Raw genomic sequence first — 15,284 nt, 5'->3', positions numbered from 1 at the left:
GCACCTGTGTTTTGCTCTTGGACAAAGGATGCACCAGGTATGGTAAACATGCCTGGGTGAACGAACACCTGGGGCCACGGCACCCCTAATCACATTGGTGATGCCTCACCAAGTATATCTGGAGGCAGGCACCATCACTGCTGCAAGCCCCTGCAGCCTGGGGACAGGCTGAGGAGAAAGGAAATGCTTTGGATGTGCTTATTGTACAAATTAACTAGAAAAGTATTTTGGTTTCAGTCCAATTTTACCCTCTTCTGTGCCCGTCAAAAAGTACGGCAAGATTATGGGTTGCTGTGGAATTGCAGAGGCCCAGCTGTGCCCAGCAGCCCTGTTCACTCACCAGAGGGGTTGAAAGGAGAAGAAATCAACCAAGGAGAAGACACTGCCAAGGGCACTCCTAGGATCATGAAAATACAGGGAATATCCCATTTGGGACAGCCAACTCCTCTGTGTCCCTGCTAGGCTGTGCTCGAGAGCTGTTCTTCAGGTCCAGAGCTTCCAGGTGCTGTTCTCTGGGCAAGATGCTCAGGGAATATAGCTCCTGGCATTTCTCCCTTTGGGGTGGAAGAGCCTGGTGAACTCATTTGAGAACTGTGGGAGTAGCCTGGGCTCCTGCTCTGTTATATGCCCTTAGGTCTCTGCTTCCCGATCAGTAGTTTCCCTCTTCCTGTGGCTTTGATCTGTCTCATACTCCAGGCTTCCTAAGCACCAAAGCTTGGGATTAGGATGAACCTTGGGCTGGGAAATAGACCCTCTCATCTCCCTATAGTGACCATCACCTAGTGACTACCACATAGTCCTGTCCTCAGATACTAGGACTAGCCATCTTGTGCTGAGTCCTGATCTGCATTGTTTCTGGCTGGATGGGCTTAAGGCGTGGGGCTGCACCAGCTATCTGAGCTTCTCGCATCGCTCATATCTGGGGGAGGTAGAGATGGGAGGTGTAAATAACCTCTGTAACTTTATTTTGTTTGTTTTTTGAGACAGGGTCCTTTTATTATGTAGAATGTAAATTTTGTCAGGGCAGCAGCAGTGTTGGACTTGGCCTCTCCTAGTCAAGTGTCCTTCACCGGGAGATGATGGACTCTAAGCTACACAGAGGGCTGACTGCTTCCTTGTCCCTTCTCACTGGGAAGCTGTGTCTGTTCCTGTGATCCCAGGACTGAGTACTGAGTTCTGTAGACTCTGCCTTCCTGTCTCCCACACACAGAGCTTCCACATCACCATGCTGTGAACAGTCTATCCCCGTTACTCCGGGCCTGACCTTTTGCCCCCTTTCTTTGCTGTAGACCCAACTAAGAAGGAATTTCTGCTCCCATAAGCCCTTGCAGCCTTGTTTCCCAGTGCCCTCGCAGCCACCTAGAGCCTCTCCCCATCCAACCAGCGCTGTCTAAGGGAACATGTGATGAGAGCAGGGTGGGAGTCCCAGGAGCATCTCTACCTCTACCTCTACTCCTGCCTTTTCTTTTGCCAAGGCTTCAATCTGCTGCCAGTCAGAACATCATTGACCCTGACCTACCTTACCTAAGCCTTGGCAGCCATTCTAGGACCCTTCTGGGGCTTGCGTTTTCTCTCCCTGGGACAAGACACAGGCTGGCAAGACCACAAGGGAGATGACCAGTGAACTGGGTAGCACCTGCTGCCTGGACAGCCCCCCCCACATAACCCCCAACCCACAGTGAGGAAGGTAGATTGCTCCCAACAGTACACTACCGCTGACTGACCCACTTACACTAGTCATAATTAAAGAAATAAATTTCCTTCTCTAGTGTCAGCAAACCTTTGACTTCAACAAGAAAGTACAACCCTTCACAGGAGGGATGGGGCACCAACTCCTCTCCTGGCCACTCCTCCAGGCCCTCAAGGATAGAGTCAGCATTAGCCATGGCTTTCTTCACTTTCTGAAGTTCAGCCTACCCTTCCAGGTCTACCTACTATTCAAATGGCCCCGTTCCTGCACCCTTGCCCTGATTTTGTCTGGGAACTTTATCTTTGGTTGGCTGGACTTGCTGAGAACACAAAGAGCCTGACAGTCCCTTCAGTAGGGGACAGAAGTCTCAGACTACAGAGCTAGCCCTGGCTTCTTGAGGGCCTCCAGGTCAAAGTGAAGTAGGTATGCTCTGTAGTTATCTGCTGCTGACTAGCCGCCTATGTGTTCCTGGGCAAGGAAGGTTTCTGTAACTTCCTTTTGTTTGTTTTTGAGACAAGGTCCTTCTATTATGTAGCTCTGGCTGTCCTGGAACTCATTGTGTAGACCATCTTGTCCTCTAACCACAGAGATCCACCGGCCTCTGCCTCCTGAGTGCTGGGATTAAAAGCGTGCACTATCACACCTGGCCCTCTGTAACTAATTATTTGTGCCCTGCCTTCCCCTCTTTGGGTACCAGGAGGTCACATTAGAGGGGCATGCAGGGAAGCCTTGTCAGCTGCACTCAAAGGGTGCAGAGCTACCAGGTTATAGAGACCCTGCTCATTGCTGTTCCTCACTGTGACTTCTCTACCATTTTGGTTTTCTTTCCAAAATTGCAGTTCTAGGTGCCTTTGTTGAATGTGTCCTACTGGACCTGGCAGACTCTCAGCTGAGTAGACCTGGTCTTTAGGAAACACTTGCTCCAACCTCCTGGGAGCAGCTAGACAACTAAGCAGTAAAACTGAGGACAGATAACTGAGCCTGGTGGGCTCTGCCAGAGTGATAGCCTGAGTGCTGAGGAGGCTTTGACGTCTCCGAAAGATGAGCTCCCTTTGAGGACCAGGGCACAGACAGGGCACAAAGCAAGGGTGGAGCTGGAGGGAGCCAGTATTTATTTTGGGAAACTCCAGGAAGTGAAAGTGCTCCAGAGTGCACAGCAGAAGCAGCACCTTATGCTCCCAGGTCAGGGCTGTGCCGATGAGCTTTTTGCACCTCTGGTTGCTTCTTTTCAAGCCAGCTACTTTATGTGCATTTTTAACACTGCAAAGCATTTGGAAAGGTGCCTCCCATCCTTGTCAAAACTCCCACCGTGAGCCCCACGCTGATGTGTTTTTAAAAGCAGAAAGTGGAAAGATGAGAAAGCTGCTCCCTACCAGGACCTGACAGGTGGCACGTGATGCCCACGTGTTCCTGCCTGGGAGCAGATGGTGCCAGTGTCACCAGCAGGCTGGGTGACAGCCCAGGAACCAGTGCTCATTGACAGACTATCACATTGCACGTCACTAGTTACGAAGACTGGCAGGTGTGAGTATGTGTCTGTGCCACCTGGACATTACTCCACTATCACCCTAAGGACAGGTGTCCTCAGCTAGAAATAGAGACCACCCTAAATTCTTCATTGCTTCTCCACACCCTGAGACCCTTGCCACCCTTCCTTTCCCCTTATTGCTTCCTCCTCAGACCCTGCAGTCCTTCCTGTGCCCTCAGTTCCCTGTCCCTACCTTGAGGTCCTTGTTCATGCTCCAACTGCCTGAGCCTGCATAGTTATGCAACAGAGCCCCTGCTCCCCACTGGGACCCCACGGATATCCTTTTTAAACTCAAGGGCACTGAAGTTATGTGTGGGGCAGCCTCTGACCGGAGAGTCCCACAGAACTCCAGGAGAGTAACGTCCAGCTTCACAGTTCCCTCACACACCTCAGGAACTTCCTAGCAGCAGACAGGATTTCCCTAGCAGGCCTGGTCTTGTCTTGGGCCCAAAGTCCCTAAGATACCAAGGTTCAGCATATCATTCACCCCTGTCTAGGGAAGACTAAAAGGGTGTGGGGAGCTCTCAGGGCCACATAGCTTGCAGGGTGCCCAGGGATGATGGTATGAGTTCCCAACCAGTGAGACCTGAGGGCTGCGGGTCTGGAGTGGGGACTGAGGGGTGCTGCTCTGGAGCAGGTCCCGGGAGCTCTGATTGTGTGCATTCAGGCACTTTAGAACATCCCCTTTTAAAACCTAGATGGCTTTGTCATCACCTCAGGTCCTCAGAATTTCTGAGTGATGTCACTTGTGCCTCTTAATGCAGTATTCATTTCAGCAGCTGCTCTGTAGGAAATTGGATCTGGTCTGGGAAGGGTCATGTGTGTATTTGAGGAACCAGGGAAAGCCACCCTGAGCAATCCCTGCCCTGCCTGCCCTGTGATCCTGGAGTTGGCCTGTGTCTTTAAAAGACCGGCAAAGCTGTGTGGTGAGCTTGGGCATCTCCTCACACAGATGCCTTGAGGTTTTCAGGGAGCCCCTTTCCTATTCCATTGTCTTTGTGTCACATTGGTCACCTCAAAAAGGCTAATTGGATTTTGGTGTTTGGGAGTTTGAGGACTATGAGAGGGAGCCTTCCAACTTTTAAGTAACAAGATCCAAATGGACCCAAACACCCTTGTCCGCAGCCACTTTGCAGAACTGCAGGTCGTATTTTCAGCTGTGCCAACACATTCTTCTTTCTCTTCCCCTTCTCCCTCTTCCTCCTCCCCCCTTGTCTCCTCTTCTTCCATTTCTCCCTCTTCCTTCTCTTCCTTCCTACCCTCCCCCTCTTCCTTCCCCTCTTTCCACTGTCCTTCCCTCACACTCCCCTTTTCCCTCCTCTCCTCCCCTTCTCACTCTCGTTCCCCCCTCCTCTTCTCCACTTTCCTTCCTCCATTTCCCCCATCTTTTTTTAACAGTCCTTAAAGTCTAAAAAAACAATTTCTCTCCTATACAACCAGGCCCATATTTTCCGCCTTGGTATAAGTAGCCTCCTCTGTTCTCTTCTCAGGCTCTACAAAATAGTTGCTATCACCCTTTGCCATTTGTATGATGGCCTCCTTGGTAGCCAGGCCAAGGACAGAGTCTAGAGACATGTCCATGAGCTAATCTACCTCAGTGCAAGGACCTGCCCCTTGAGCCTCCTGGGCACTGAGGGGGAGCAGGAAACTGGGAAGCCAGCAGGGAACCAGCAAACACCAAGTTGATCTTAGGTCACCTAACTGGTTGGAGACATCAGGGACTGGCAGTCTGTTCCAGTCCTTGACCCTGGCATGCTGGATCCAAGACTGCCCACCCTCAAGATAAGCCAGACCCAGGGCCCAGCATTGCCTCACTCTTGATGCTGTGTCCCTAGAGGGAAGGGCTATGCCTGAGCTAAGTGCTAGGGGGCTCCAGGGTACTTTGCTGAGATGATTTGGCAGGAAGAAGGTGTGAGTCAGCCAGGGAAGGTTAGGTAAAGACTGTAGCTGGGATGGGCCTGATGCGACCTGTTTCTTCCCCTGTAGGACGATTGGACCCTGCCACCAGCTGCAGTCGTTCCTTGGCCAGGTGTGTCCCTTGAGGCTGGGAAGGTAGGGGCTCCCTGCTCACTCTTGGGCTCACAAACCTCTCCTTATGTACAGCCGGGCCGTCCAGCGAAGCCTGGCCATCATCCGGCAGGCGAAGCAGAAGAAAGAGAAGAAGAGAGAATACTGCATGTATTACAACCGATTTGGCAGGTGTAACCGTGGCGAGCGCTGCCCCTATATCCATGACCCTGAGAAGGTGGCCGTGTGCACCAGGTGCCCTGCCCATCCTTACTGACTACTTGGGGGGTTAGTGGCAAAACCTGGCACCAGCCCTCCCCAAACCTTCCTGTCCCATGCTGCAGATTTGTCCGAGGCACATGCAAGAAGACAGATGGGTCCTGCCCTTTCTCTCACCATGTCTCCAAGGAGAAGGTGAGTGCTGTATGGTCAGCAGGTCTGCTCTTCCAGATGTTCCTGGGTGCCATCCAGCCTTCAGACATACTGGACTGCATAGTTTTCCTTGGTCTTAAGTTAGCAGCTCCCACCTCCAGTGTCCACATACTCATGTATTCCTCCAGCTCACCCCTTCACTCCCATGACCCACTGTGTTGTTCTGCCTCTTCCTCCTGCTGGAAGCAGCACCAAACCTGGGTTCCCAGCATATCACAGACAAGAGTCTCCTCCTGTCTCCATCGCCCCAGGTCCTATAATGATGCCAGGCTACTTGCCACCTCCATTACAGGAACAGGAGAGGGACGCCTTATAGATGGTCCTATAATATGAGGCCAAGGTCTTTTCTGTCTTCTGTCCCAAGACTGTCATAGGTGGTGTAGTGATCAGAAGAGCCATGGAAGTAAGGCCAAGATTGCAATGCCTAGGTGTGCCCCAGCCTGGAAGGACTGAGAGCACTGCAGTCAGGGCCACAGATCTCTTGGCGTTAGCTGTACCCTCTGACCTCTGAGAAGATGGCCATGAGTGTGAGGAAGGGCCTGGGGCCAAGGCCGCAGTGCAGAGGAGGCGGGTGGGTGAGGCCCGCTGCTGCTCCGACAGCTTTTCCCCTTGAGAAGCTTGGAGAGAATCAGCATTTTTCTCCCTAATCGAGCTTCGAAACTCTGTCGTGAGCAATTTGGAAATTCACGTCGAGTTTCAGGTTCATTAAGCGCCAGCTCCAGAGCCCGTGCGCACTCCAAGCTGTCTAATGTGTGGGCCGCACCAGCGCCCTGAATTAATGTTATTGTTATTTGTGTGGACGTGGCAGGGTGCAAACAAGGTTAATTGAAATGAGAACGCAGTTTCCTCTTGGTAACGGCCCCGCTCTGACAGCCAGGAGGAGCTCTGTTTGGTGCAAGAGTTGGCTTTATTATCCCTTTTTATTAGAGCTAATTTGGGCTCTATATCAAAAACCACATTAAGGGAATTGTCTACAGCTTCACCATCGCCAGCCCAAACGGGGCCCCCGGCCCCTCTCCCCTCTGTGGCTGCAGTTAAAAGACAATTAAAAATAAACTCTTGCTCAGTAAATCACCCTTTGTTTCTTTGATTTCCTCCCTCTCTACTCCAGGGCTGCTGCCCAGCCTCTTCCTCTTTGGCCTCCCTCAGACAGGTTCCTGCTTTCTCCTTTCCCACATTGCCCAGAAAAGTGACTTTTTAAAGCCCAGGGTCAGGGAAGTACTCCTCAAACCCAACTGCTGGTCCAAGTGTCCATCTGTCATCAGGCTGAGATGTGCATTGTGACTTCCTGGGGCCTAGGAGGATGTGCTGGGCAAGGACAGTGACAATGTCCATTCTCCAAACAGTCCAGGAAGGGCTGGTGGTTGGCCCGTGGAAGGGGAAGGAGCCTGGAAAATTTGGAGACCACCTCTTCCCTGGGTAGTCTCAATCCAGGTCCTGTGCTGTAGGTTTTACTCATCTTGGGCTTGGGTTGCCCATCTTCCCCTCCAGGCCAACATGGTGCCAGCAGTCATCAGGGCTGTCTTGCAGCTCCCTGTTGAGAAAGGAACAGGATATATATCTAGGTCCTGGGCTGAGTCACTTGCCCAGACCTGTCCACTCACAGCTGCCAGGGTGGGTCCAGACTTCCTGCTCCAGGACCCAGCGTACTGATAGGCTAGGTCTCAGTGCTACCATGTGATCAGTGTCTGACCTGGTATACTGGATGTCCATCTCCAAGTTTGCCCTACCTAGATAATAGAACTATATCCCAGGGCTCCCAACATACACCAGGCCATGGGTTGGTGGTTTGGAGCCCTGTTTACTGTGTTCACGTGTAGGGAATAGCACACCTAGGAAAAGCCACTGCACTCCATATCTTCATTTTGGCAGAGTTAGAGCAGATAAGGGAAGCAGGGGTTTGATATAGAAACATGGCTCCCTGACCCCAGCTGCTGCTGGCTGGCATTGTATATTCATTCCCATGGGGTTTATTTTTTTGTTTGTTTTGTTTTTGTTTGTCCCCCCCCGCCAGAATCTCACTATGTATATAGTCCTGGCTATTCTTGAGCTTAATATGTAGACCAGGCTAGACCAGAACTCACAAATATTCAGCCTCCTCTGCCTCCCAAGTGTTGGGATTAAAGGCGTGCACTGTTACACCCAGCTTTGTGTCCATTTCTCTCAGGAGGGCCATGGTGAGGGTCTTCAGGAAGGATCTGAGTGGCTGTTGTCCAGCTGTGGGACCCTATCAGGGGCCTGCAAGTCCTGGTATTTGTACTTGTGAAATGGGTGTGGTGCAAAACTCTAGACTGTTGGGCCCTCACCTTTCTTCCCTCCCCACAGATGCCTGTGTGCTCCTACTTTCTGAAGGGGATCTGCAGCAACAGCAACTGTCCCTACAGCCACGTGTATGTGTCCCGCAAGGCTGAAGTGTGCGGTGACTTCCTCAAAGGCTATTGCCCATTGGGTGCAAAGGTGAGGGGGCTGCAGGCGGGCTTGGGGCATGTTGTTAATCTGTCTTCAGTACTTTCTACATTGACTTCTGTTGTCTTGTATAGCCCTGAGGTGGTCATTGTAATTCTGTCCATCTCGCAAATGACTTAGAGGTGCAGCTACTTGCCCAGGATCCCACAGGGCCAGGTAGCATTCCAGGTCCTCATGCAGGAACAAGGGATTAATAGTAGAACCTGCCCAAAATAGGGGAGGGATATAGTGACTGAGACAGCAAAACCCAAGGATATTGCTGCGAGTTAAGGCCAGTAGTGACTGAGAGAGATGTCAGAGGTTTGAAGCTCTACAGGACTGAAATAACTGTATGGCTGCCTGCTTCCATAGGAGCTGGTTGTGTGTGTGTGTGTGTGTGTGTGTGTGTCTCTCACAGGGACAGCAGAAGTACAGTGTATGTGCCCCACCCTACCTGGGCATAGCCCTCTAAAGTTGCTTGAGCTTTTTTATGCTTTTTGTCTTTTATCCTAGCTACCCACCAAAGTGGCTCGAGACTCCCTTCCAAGGAGGGTCTAAGCAGTGACTTCCTTGAGCCTACTGAAGTTTCTGTATTTCTACTGACAACATGAGCTTGACAGGAGCTGTTGGGTCACCTTGAAGGGCACTGATCCCTGGCAAGGAAGCCCTTCCGGGGAGGTGGGGACTGGCAGGACCTGGCAGGGTCACTTCTAGGCGCTCGCCCAGGTGAGGGGCAGGACCCCATGGAGGCTGCAGCTGATTATTGTAAAATATTCCAATTTAAATGAAGATATCAGAGCGATATTTAAGTCCTGCTTCTATTAGTGGAAGTGCTTACTGCGTCCCTTTCTGCGTGTCAGCGCTGCGTCCCTGCCGCATGATGGATAGCAGCTTGTAATTATATATGGGGGAAAGCGCTGAGCAGGCCAGATCCAGCGGGAGGGGAGGTAGCAGTCTGGGCCTGTGAGGGTTAATTTTATTCTCTAAATAATATAAAAAGTGCTGAGTCGTCACCTTGCGCCTGAAGTAGAAGTCCTCAAATGGGCCCTAGAGAGTTTATAATATTCCACTGAATCAAGTGAAACTGTTAACCTTGCTTCATAAAGCCAGGGCTTGTTAAAGAGGCACATTCCCTTTCCTTTTGAATAATTTAGGCTGGGAGTAAGTCTCTGTTCCTACCCTTTCTGGGGGCCATGGGGCTGCTCCAGGTCTTCCCACTCAGGTGGTAGCCTCTGCCAGCTGGCAGGACAACTCTCCTGGACTTGAGGACAGTTTGGTGACAGCAGGCTGGTGACTGTTTTGTAGAATGCCTCTCACTGTCTGGGTCTGGTGTATCCTCACACTGTAGTAGAAAGCAGCAAGTGTGGCACTGTGTCTCTTCCTCCCGTTTCTGGTTATGACCTAGGGCACACTTTGATGACTTGGCGGATGTGACGCCACTAGCTTTGCCTCAGCAGGTATCTCCTTAGATCATGAGTATTCTGTGTACATCTGCCCCAGGGCACAAAGCTGGCAAATCTAGTCTCTGTATATGTATACCTATGCATTTTGGGTATGTGTATGCCTGTGTGTGTGCTTTTGGGAACCATTCATTCATGCATATGTGCATGTGTGTGGAGATTGTATGCACATGTATCCCTACTTCTTCCACCTCTCTGCTGAACCTGCTACACAGCTCTTCACTCTACTCAGTGCCTCCTGCTCTGCCATCCCCTGCATGTGCTTAGGCCCATCCAGGACCCTGACTATTCGGTTTCAGCTCTCTACTAGTCCATCCTAACCCTCTTGGCTACTGAAACATCCCGAGTCCTCCCTTAGCATCCTTGGTTTTCCTGCCCATTGCCTCATACTATCTGTGCCTTGTGAGGGGGGCATACTTCAGTCAGCTCAGATCTTTATTCTTGTATGCAGCCCTTCCATTTTCTCCATAATTTATATGCTGAGTCTGTTGAGGGCCCATCTTCATCCATGATCACAGAAAGCTTCCATATTTGGTATTGCTGACTGCACTAGTTGTGGTGAGGTGGTTGTTGGTAAGAGGTCAGACTCAAGTCCAGCCTATCCTGCCACTTGTAGTCACTACCTGCACAGCTCTTAACCACTAAGGATGCTTCCTTTCCTAGAGATGAGGGCTCTGCCTGCCACATGAGGCTGTGAAGGTAAAAAGAGCCATGTGATAACTGTCTCTTCTGCAGGCTGCCATGTACACCCCGGAATCGCTATTGTTGATTTGTTTATCATGTGAGGCCTTTACTTGGTGTGTCTTTATATAGTTAGCATATTTCTCAAATGACATCCTAATCTGTCTTCCTTTTCCTCTGAATATGGAGGTTTTAGAGGAAACATTAGATTCATTGAGATATAACTCAGAGAGCGCACGGTTTCAGTGGCACAGCTTTTGGTATGTTATTTTTGTTTCTTTGTAGTGCTTGGGATTGAGCCTGGAACTCATGCACACTAAGCAAATACCTGCTTAGTAGAAATAATCCCTCATTGCTCACGCTTTGTTTCTTTGTTTTGCTTTGGTTTTGGTTTTTAATTATGGCTAGAAATGAATTTTAAAAAAAAAATGTGATATGGAGCTGGGATGTGATTCCATGGTGAGGCACCGGCCTAACGTTAGCAAGGCCCCGAGTATGAATCCCAGAACTATGGAACAAGTCTGTGGTGTGACACATACAACAGCACCCCTTATCTTATCCATTCTTAAGGCAGCAACTCTGCCTTTAATTAAATTTACATTTAAGCCAGGGCATACATCCGTAATCCCAGCACATGGCACAATGCCAGTTTATGCCCAGTCTGCTCTACATACTGAGTACTAGGCCAGCCAGGGTCACACAGCACGACCTGTCTCAAAAGTAAATAAATATTCACAGTTAAAAAAAAAATCACAGTAATCTGTCTGCAATCACCACCACTGTGAAATATTTTCAAAACTTTTTCAGCACTCCAAACTGAAATACTATAAATGTATTAAGCAGGAACTGTTCTCCTCCCTGTCCCCAGCTTCTGGCAGCCTTGTCTGGACATTTCACATGATAAAATCAGGCAGTGTTTGTTCCTCTGTGTCTGGTGTCTGGGTTCTTTTTCTCACCATAGTGCTTTCAGGGTTCATATTGCAACACATAAGAACATCATTCCTTCTTATGGCCACATAATACTCCATCACATGCATGCAGGCATTATGTTCATCCCTGTATGTGTGTAAATAGACATGGGTGCGTGGGTTAGTGCCACCTTTTGGCTGCTATGAATGACGCTATATTGAACACTGGCATGCATGAATCGGCTTTTACTTCCTTGCTGGGTCATATGTCAGTCCTATATTTGTCTTTTTGTAAGCCTGCCAGACTGTGTTCCATGGTGACTGGACGACTTCATATTTCCATAAACAGGAAATCCTCCCCACTGCATGGTGTGAACTCATTTGTTAACACTGATCATTTTTATAGATTCCTTGGGATTTTTGAAATATAAGATCTGTCATCTGAAGACAGACAAAATGTTACTGGTCCTGTTTCAGTCTGAAGGCTTTTTGTTTCTTTTCCTCACCTAGTTGCTCTGGTTGGTAAGTCAGTACTGTGCTGAATAAAAGTGCCAGAAGTGAGCATCCCTCCTCTTGTTTTCTGTCGATAAGTGTGATGCTAGCCTTGGGCTTTTTAGGACCTTATGGGAGAAGTTTAGAAATATGTCTTTCTTTCCAGTTATGAATGGGTTTCCATGGCTGCTGCTTTCTGACCCATGGGTTATTCAGAAGTGCGCTGTTCAGTTTCCAGGAGTCTGGAAATGTGTCTTGTTATCTTTCTGATCTTGATTTGCTCCCCTCATAGTAAAGAATATACTCTGTATAATTTTAGTATTTCTGCCTGCCCCTATACCCATCCAACTTGGACTCAAACCCATGCTAGGTAAGTGTTCTACACTAAGCTACATCCCTAGCTTTTTCAGTTTCTAAGCACCTGTTTGTTTGTTTGATTTTGGGTTTTTTGAGACAGGCTTGTAGCATCAAATCCTTCACCCACTGAACTATCTTGCTTGTCTTAGAGATGTTTTTGAGTTCTGTATTACATCCTTTCTGACTTTTTGTCTAGTTTTCTCTTTTCTGAGACATGGTTTCGTGTAGCCCAACCTGATGTCTAACTCATTATGTAGCTAAGAATGATCTTGAACATTTGATCTTCCTGCCCTTATATCCAGAGAGCTGGGATTGCACGTGTGTGCCACCCTATCCTGAGTTACATGGCAGAGGGCACCAAACCCTGGGTTTCATGCATTATAGGCAAGCACTCTGCCAGTTGAGATACATCCTTAGCTCATAGGCATTGAGTTTTCCTGAGTCTGTTTATTTCTTTTTTATGTCAGTAAGTTTTTTGTGGTTGTTGTGTATATACATATGTCTGTGCATGTGTGTTCTGGCCTATGTGCTCATGTGTGCATGTGTGTGTAAAAGTCAGAGGTTGATAACAGGTGTCTTCCTTACTTGCTTGTCACCTTAATTTTTGAGACAGGGTCTTTGAAACTGGAGCTCACCAATTGGCCACATTGGTAGACCCTGAGGATTCTGCTGTCTTGCCTTCCTAGCACTGAGATTACAAATGTGCTGCTGTGCCCATCTTTTACATATCTTCTGGGGACCATCTCAGGGTCTTCGTGCTTGAATAGCAAGCACTTGACCAGATGAGGCCATCTCTGTAGCTCCCACAGAGCTCTTTCGTGGGGCTGGAGTGATGGCTCAGCAGCTGAGAGCTCTTGCTGCTCCTTCAGAGGACTTGGACTTGTTTCCCAGCAGCCACATGTTGGCCCGTGAACATCTGTAGGTCCAGTTTCAGGGGATCTGATGCTATCTTTTGACCTCTGAAGGTACTAGGACACACATGGTACACATACATACTAATCTACTAATACACACAAAATAAAATAAATAATTTTTTTAAAGAAAAAGTTATTTTGTTTGGTACATATGCATTTTAGGTTTTAATTTATTAGGTTGGGCTTGCTGAGACAGGATGTCTGTGTTAATCTAGAACTCACTCTTAGAGGAGGCTAGTGTCCAGCTTGCGGCACTTCTGCTCCTGCTTCCCAGTGCTGTGATTACAGGAAGTGCAAGCATGCCAGGTGGGGCATGTGCACTTTAGAATTGCTTCATCCTCTTGACAGAGTCACGGTCTGTCATTGTATAATACCTCCAGCTCTGCTTTCTTTGCTCTGCAGCCTCCTTTTCAGATTGGGTTATGGCCATTCCTTTCTTCAGTGGATAAACTCTGTATGATCTAGCCTTTTTTTTAATGTGTGTGTTTGTGTATATATTGAAATTTTATTTGTTTTTGTATGTGTCTTGAGTACTTTGCCTATATGTATGTCTGTGCATCTCTTGTATCATGTAATATTCTTGGAGGCCAGAAGAGGGCATTGGAGCCCCTGGAACTATAGCTACAGATAGTTGTAAGCTACCATGTGGGTGTAGCCAATGCTCTTAACCTCTGAGTCATCTCTCCAGACTCCCTCCCTTACGTATGTATTCATTTTCATTTTATTTTTAATCATGTAAGTGTGTGTGTGTGTGTGTGTGTGTGTGTGTGTGTGTGTGTGTGTGTGTGTCAGGGGGTGTTGGTTGTGGACATGAATGCAGGTTGGTGTTCATGGAGGCCAAAGGCACAGATTTATCTGGAGCTAGAATTGCAAGCAGTTGTGAGCCACTTAACATTGGCACCAGGAATAGTACTCTGGTCCTCTGGAAGAGCAACACAGACTCCAAATTACTGAGCCATATCTCCAGTTTCTCCATATATACACATATATACATTTTTTTTTCTTGAGACACTGTGCAATCCTGGCTGACTTGGAACAGGCTGGCCTTGAACTCTCAGAGATCTACTTATTTCTGCTTCTCGTGTGCTAAGATTATAGATACATACCACCACACCTAGCTTCCATATTTTTATTTTCAATTTACCAGTTCATTATATTTGAAGTGACTTTTTGTAGACAGCATATAACTAAGTCACTTTTTTTTTTTTTTTAAAAAAAAAGTACATTCTGCCAATATCTGTTAGGATTTTTGTTTGGTTATTTGGTTGGTTTTGATTTTTTTTGAGACAAGTTTTCTCTGTGTAGCAGCCCTAGCTGTCCTGGAACTAGCTCTGTATGACAAGGCTGGCATCCAACTCACAGAGATCTGCCTGCCTCTGCCTCCTGAGTTCTGGGATTAAAGGCGTGTGCCACTACTGCCCAGTAATATCTGTTTTTTAGTTAGTGAATCTATGCCATTTATATTTAGTGTGTAGGGTCAAACCTAAAATCTTAACACTCAAGAGACTGAAGTACTCAAGGAGGCTCACCCTTAGCTTGAGGAAAGCCTTGACTACATAATGAAGCTCTGCTTAAAGCAAAATAAATAAAAATTAAAAGCACACTAAAAGCTGTAACTTTCAAGTGTAATATAGGAAGCTCAAGAAAAAACAGAAAGGTGGGGGTGGTGGAGCATTCCTTTAATCACAATACACAGAAGCAGACTGATCCCCATGAGTTCTAGGCCAATCTGAGCTACATAACAAGTTGCAAGATAAGCAGGGCTGCATGATGAGAACCTGACTCCGAAAACAAATAAGCAAAAAGATTCTAGCTTAGCAGTATTTTTTTTATTTTTATCTTGAAGAAGGTTACGCTATTTTTCTCTTCATGGTCATTTCATTCCCCTGTGAGAAAATAACTATTTCTCTTTTGGGTTGCTTCAGGGTTATTTCTTTGTCTTCAACTTTTATGCATCTGATCATCATGTATTCTAGGAGAATTTCTTGGTCTGTCCAGTTTGGGGTTCATGCTACTTCTTGAGTTCGAGTAGTTTTTCCTTTCCTTCAGTGTCTTCTAGTGCAGTACAGTTAGGTCTTGGCTTACAGTTTCAGGTCTCCTGGTCTGACTTTGTCTCTATGGCTCTTGTTAGTTTCCACTCCAGTTCTGTCCCTTTGCCCACTGCTGAGTTTGTTTCAGTCATTGTACTTTTCAGCTCTTAAGATTTATTGGTTTGACTACATCCTCCTGTTTTGACATTCTCTGTCTCATTAGTTTGGAGCATGTTTATGATGCTGCTTTAAACTCTTGTCAGTGGTTCTAATACCTGTCTCCTCCTGGTTGGCATATATTCATGGCTCAGCATTTAATTGTCTTAGGTTTCTATAGCTG

General features: G+C 47.8%; 1 protein-coding gene across 1 annotated transcript in view; it reads left to right on the top strand.

Moving 5' to 3' along the window:
* Zc3h3 (zinc finger CCCH-type containing 3) overlaps nucleotides 1–15,284 on the top strand; it is an 81,615-nt gene that overhangs the window by 55,799 nt on the left and 10,532 nt on the right. Inside the window, exons 6-9 of the mRNA XM_048454450.3 lie at nucleotides 5,205–5,247; nucleotides 5,322–5,480; nucleotides 5,570–5,639; nucleotides 7,983–8,114. Of these exons, the coding sequence (XP_048310407.3) occupies nucleotides 5,205–5,247; nucleotides 5,322–5,480; nucleotides 5,570–5,639; nucleotides 7,983–8,114 (404 nt within the window). The remainder of the gene's footprint in view (nucleotides 1–5,204; nucleotides 5,248–5,321; nucleotides 5,481–5,569; nucleotides 5,640–7,982; nucleotides 8,115–15,284) is intronic.

Source organism: Myodes glareolus, chromosome 19, assembly GCF_982192425.1.
Source record: "Myodes glareolus chromosome 19, mMyoGla1.1, whole genome shotgun sequence".
In the NCBI taxonomy this organism is placed as follows: domain Eukaryota; kingdom Metazoa; phylum Chordata; class Mammalia; order Rodentia; family Cricetidae; genus Myodes; species Myodes glareolus.
The sequence above is the reverse complement of the archived record's forward strand: the minus strand, read 5'-3'. Positions and strand labels throughout refer to the sequence as shown.